At 41.4% G+C, this 4,537-nt stretch overlaps 1 protein-coding gene across 1 annotated transcript; it reads left to right on the top strand.

Moving 5' to 3' along the window:
- The first annotated feature begins 1,272 nt into the window (after positions 1-1,272).
- On the top strand, positions 1,273-3,086 carry LOC139354173 (uncharacterized). Its single transcript, XM_070998428.1, has 2 exons — positions 1,273-1,432; positions 1,487-3,086. The coding sequence occupies exon 2, from the start codon at positions 1,720-1,722 to the stop codon at positions 2,263-2,265; it is 546 nt and encodes a 181-aa protein (XP_070854529.1). The 5' UTR covers positions 1,273-1,432; positions 1,487-1,719; the 3' UTR covers positions 2,266-3,086.
- Positions 3,087-4,537: the final 1,451 nt, after the last annotated feature.

Raw genomic sequence — 4,537 nt, 5'->3', positions numbered from 1 at the left:
ACGACGTAGCTTAAGCCGGCAAATGTTGCCTGAACATCGGACGCCTCTCCCTCGGCCCAAGTCCCTGTCAGGACTCGGGCACTAATATGCCCACGTTACACTACCCTAAGACCAATTCATTGGTCTACCAATTTTATTTACCTAATTCTTATCAGTTGAATGTATAATTGAAATTGCTGAAAAGCAATAGTAAGGGCGCGGGAGGGAGGGCTTTTTACTCTTTGATTTTTTTTAGAGATTTTTGCGAATGTTCCAAGTGTCTTCCAATTTAAAAGCGATAATCTTAAAGTACATTAACCTTTGCAAGCAATTTAAAGAAAACTCATTAAATTAATTTTTACGTGTGTTTTACGCGGTCACGAGTTGTTGCTGCTTCTGCCGATGTCGCTGCCGCGATTTGCTGCTGACTGGTTGCTGCGCGCTGTGCTATGTACCCATTTTAAAGTAATTTTATTAACAATAATAAAAATTTCTATTTTCGTACTTTACATTTTTCCCTGTTAAATTTTCGATTTTGTATCCTTTCAACATTTCTATTTTCATATATAAAATTTTTTCAGATTAAATTTTAATTTTTCAACTTTTCTAATCGCTTGGCCTTTTTTTCTTATTTATAGAAATATAAGAGAATGGTTTTTTTACGCGACGTGCGTGGGTGTTTATTGTTACACTTTGAAAATTGGACTAACTAAGCGTAGCTTAACTTAAGTGTTCAGTCCCACGGTACTTGGTTCGTATACACAGCTGATAGCCCTGCCAACTGAAGACGAAGGTCAGGACATCTGGCAACTCTACAGAGCTTGCGAGAAGAAGAAGAAGAGGAGAACTACGAGCTTCAGCGACCGGAACAACATCGCAGGCTTTGACTTTCTGTCCATTGCGACCCATTTACTTGTAAAGTTAATTAATGATCAAGAGTGAAGTGTACACATTATAAGCTAATGAATTAAAGGTTAAACTGTTATCTTTGAACTTCAGTCGTTTACCTACTCCCAAGAGCCCCTCTTACTATGACAGCCGAACATAGCATTTCCGGCACGGCGTCACAACTTAACATGGTGGCCCATGAGGGGACTTTTGCTTGAAGTTGAAAAATCTCAGTTTAATCTTTCAATTGTTAGTTATAAAGCATAACACCAATCACCCTATCTAACACAAATTGCGATCGTCTTCGTTTGTGCCCCCAACACGTGCTCTCACACCGACAGAGCACAGTCATCAATAGCAACACACCCGGTCGGCTGACAGCGCTTCTACACACACACACACACACGGGTACTGCAAGAAGACCCGTTATAATTTCGCAACCAAGGGAATACTCCTACTCAAAGTGGAATCGGAAAACAGCACAGGCTGCGCTGACGCTATAGTCAACGTTACGTAAATTCAGAGTACGGTTGCCTTTTTTTGATTTATCAAGCAGAGCTATTTGGTAAAAATTCTCATAATATGTCTGACCACGAAGCTGATGATCCGGCCTTAGCAGGTTTTGTTACACTTCAAAAGGAGCGTCTTCAAAGTCTAACGCGTCTGTAGCAGAACTGTAAGAAGGATTCCGCGTCTCGCAAATCTGAAAGCTATTATAAGAAGCACCTGCAGCAAATCGAGAGTTTAAATGCGGCTTTTGAGACCACCCATCAAGTTATCATCTGCACCGAGGGATATGCCAAAACGGACTATCACGCCAAGAAGATCGCTGTCAGTTTTGAGGATCTGTACATGGAAACCTATTGCCTTGTAGCTGAAGGCCAACGAATAAAGTTCCCAGTGACGCCGTCCTCAGCCTCTGCACCAACCGCCGTGTCGACGGTTGCCGACGCACGTGTCCACATGCCACATCTGCCAGTACCCAAGTTTAGCGGAAACTGCGTGGACTGGCCAGGATATTATGACGCCTTCACTCGGTTAATTCATCAAAATGAGCGGCTGGACAACATTCAACGGTTTCATTTCCTCAAGGAATCTCTGCCAGCTGGTTGCGATATTCGTCAAATTCCGTTGACGGCCGCTAACTATACGGTGGCATGGGACACACTAATTCAGCGCTATAACAATCCACGCGTGGTCTTCTCCAATCACATGAACATGTTGTACCAGTTGCCAAGCATAGGCAAGGAGAAGCCCGGTGATATTCGATCTATGATCAGTGCAGTCAACGTCTGCGCAGCCGCCTGTAACACCATCAACGCGTCGTTGCAGGACGGGGATCACTGGCTCGCCCATTATTTGACTGCAAAATTACCGAAAGAAACGCACTCCGTATAAGGATCTCGAACAGTTTCTCAACAACCGGTTAATGAAAATAGAAACTGTTCGGGCACCAACAAATCTGGATCATCACTAGATCATCACACCACAAAACGTATCTCGGTTTATAACAACCACGCGCAACCAAGCCCGCCTGTGCTTCGTCACCATTCTCTACTTCATCCGGCAGCGGCGCCAAGCATAACACAAGCATCCCAACCTTACTCGCCGACCGTATCATCCAGTCAACCACATATCGCTTCGATTATGAATACCGACACCTCACCAGTTAGCCCCCTAATCCAAACCTCCAATGTTATTCTTCCACAGCCTCCCACGCAACGCGACAGAATATCCTATTAGCTACCGCACGGATTATTGTTTGCCACCCCCAGAGCGGCGCTCTAGCATCAATAACTGCCCTCATCGATCAGGGGTCGGAAGCTACAATAATCTCAGAGCATACCGTCCAAGCTCTCCAACTTCCACGATGCAGAATCCGCGCTTCGATCGCCGGCGTCGGCCAAACTACTGGTCAACGGTGCAACTTTGCGGCAAGATGCTGCATCCGAACGTCGCTAAACCCAACGTTCAATCTAGTTGTTGACTCTGCGTACGTTCTGAACTCGCTGACCTCACCTCTACCAAACCAATCGTTTTCGCCTCCAAATTGGAAACACATCAACGGCCTCCAGCTCTCGGATCCTCTATACTATCGCTCGAAGCGCATAGATCTCATCATCGGAGCCGACCTCATGGCGAGTCTTATCCTTCCGGGAACCCGAATCGGAAATCCAGACGAACCTATTGCACAAAACAAGAGCAGTTTTTTAAAAAATAAAAAAATCATAAAAAATGTAAGCAAAATGATTTTTGAAAAATTCTTTTTGCAGTTACTATTATTTTTGTACAAAGAAACTTTTTGCACAAAAAAATTTAAGTTTTCAAGTCGAGGAAAAAAGTTTAAAAAGTAGATGCTTACACAAATTCGTGTTTTTCAATAAGTACTGAATGGGTTAAGAAATGTTTTGTATCATTCAAACGGCATTTTAATTACCTTTCCATTGATGCCAAAGCTTAAAGCTTTTCGAATTTAATTTTCAAATTAATCAAATTCGCACGACTATAACATATAACCGCCATAAAAACGATCGGAAAATTGGTGGGAAAATAATATGAAACAAATTATAGCTTTGGTGTTTTTTGGCATATAATCTTGGGATTATCATTTTTTGTATTTTTAAATTTAATACTTATAACTGCAAGGGTATACAAACTTCGGCTTGACGAAGTTAACTTCCTTTCTTGTTATTATTTTCCTTATACCAATTTCTTATATTATTATATATAAAAAAATGTATCGCTCTCGAATCTTCTTCTTTATTTGTCTTTTTGTTGCTTGATGATCCTGTTTTGGGGTCGTCTTAATTGATGATCCTGTAAGGGTTGTCCTTCTCTTTTTGTTTTTAGACTTTAAACTTTTGTCTCTTCCTTCCATGTGAAGTTCAGCCTGGTTTCTCTTTTGTTTTGATGATGGTTTTTTGTTTTGATGATTTGATTACTTTTAATTATTTTTAATTGTCTAGAGCAGTGCATTTTTAGTCTTTATTTTAAAGCCTCGTTTTAGAATTTTAGTTATGCGCCCCCACGTTGGACGCCAATTAACTTTCTCACTAATGAATTTGTTGAATTTTACAATTTTAAAGGTCGAAAATTTTTTTTTTCACTGCTCTTCATTTTTTACTCGTTTTAACTGCTCGTTACGATTCTCAAAAACGGACTGCCCTGCCTTGAGTACAATGATCAATAATAAAACCTCTGCTTAAGAGACTTATCTCAAAATTGTTTACCTCAAAATTGATAAAGAAAGTGACTCAAGAGTGTCGGAAAAAAGAATTCCCTACTTAAATTTGAAATTAAAATTCGAGCGGAAATTGGCGTTTACGTTAGCGCACTTTAGGAATCGCCTTTGCGATTTCGTGTTTACGTTGGCGGATTTCAGGGCTCGCTCAGGGGCTCTGATGTTTACAATATCGACTTGGATGCTTACAGTATATGTGTGATGCGGAGTGTGTGAAACTGGTCTGGGTGGGAATAATTTGGAGACTTAGTTGAGAGAAGTGGCTGACCGCGGTTTTATCTCGGAGTCAGGCAGAGTTATTTGGAGAGGGGGCTGGCTTTGGGGCTTTGATGTCTACAATATCGGCTTGGATGTTTATGGTATCCGTTTGATGCGGAGTGTGTAAAACTGATCTGGGTGGGAATAATTTGGAGGCGTAGTTGAGAGAAA

The sequence above is a fragment of the Drosophila suzukii genome, assembly GCF_043229965.1.
Source record: "Drosophila suzukii chromosome 2 unlocalized genomic scaffold, CBGP_Dsuzu_IsoJpt1.0 scf_2c, whole genome shotgun sequence".
NCBI classification, from domain to species: Eukaryota; Metazoa; Arthropoda; class Insecta; order Diptera; family Drosophilidae; genus Drosophila; species Drosophila suzukii.
The sequence above is the reverse complement of the archived record's forward strand: the minus strand, read 5'-3'. Positions and strand labels throughout refer to the sequence as shown.

What these genes read in the sequence shown, in the direction of transcription:
- LOC139354173 (XM_070998428.1), top strand. Translation starts at nt 1,720, where the DNA reads ATGGAAACCTATTGCCTTGTAGCTGAAGGCCAACGAATAAAGTTCCCA.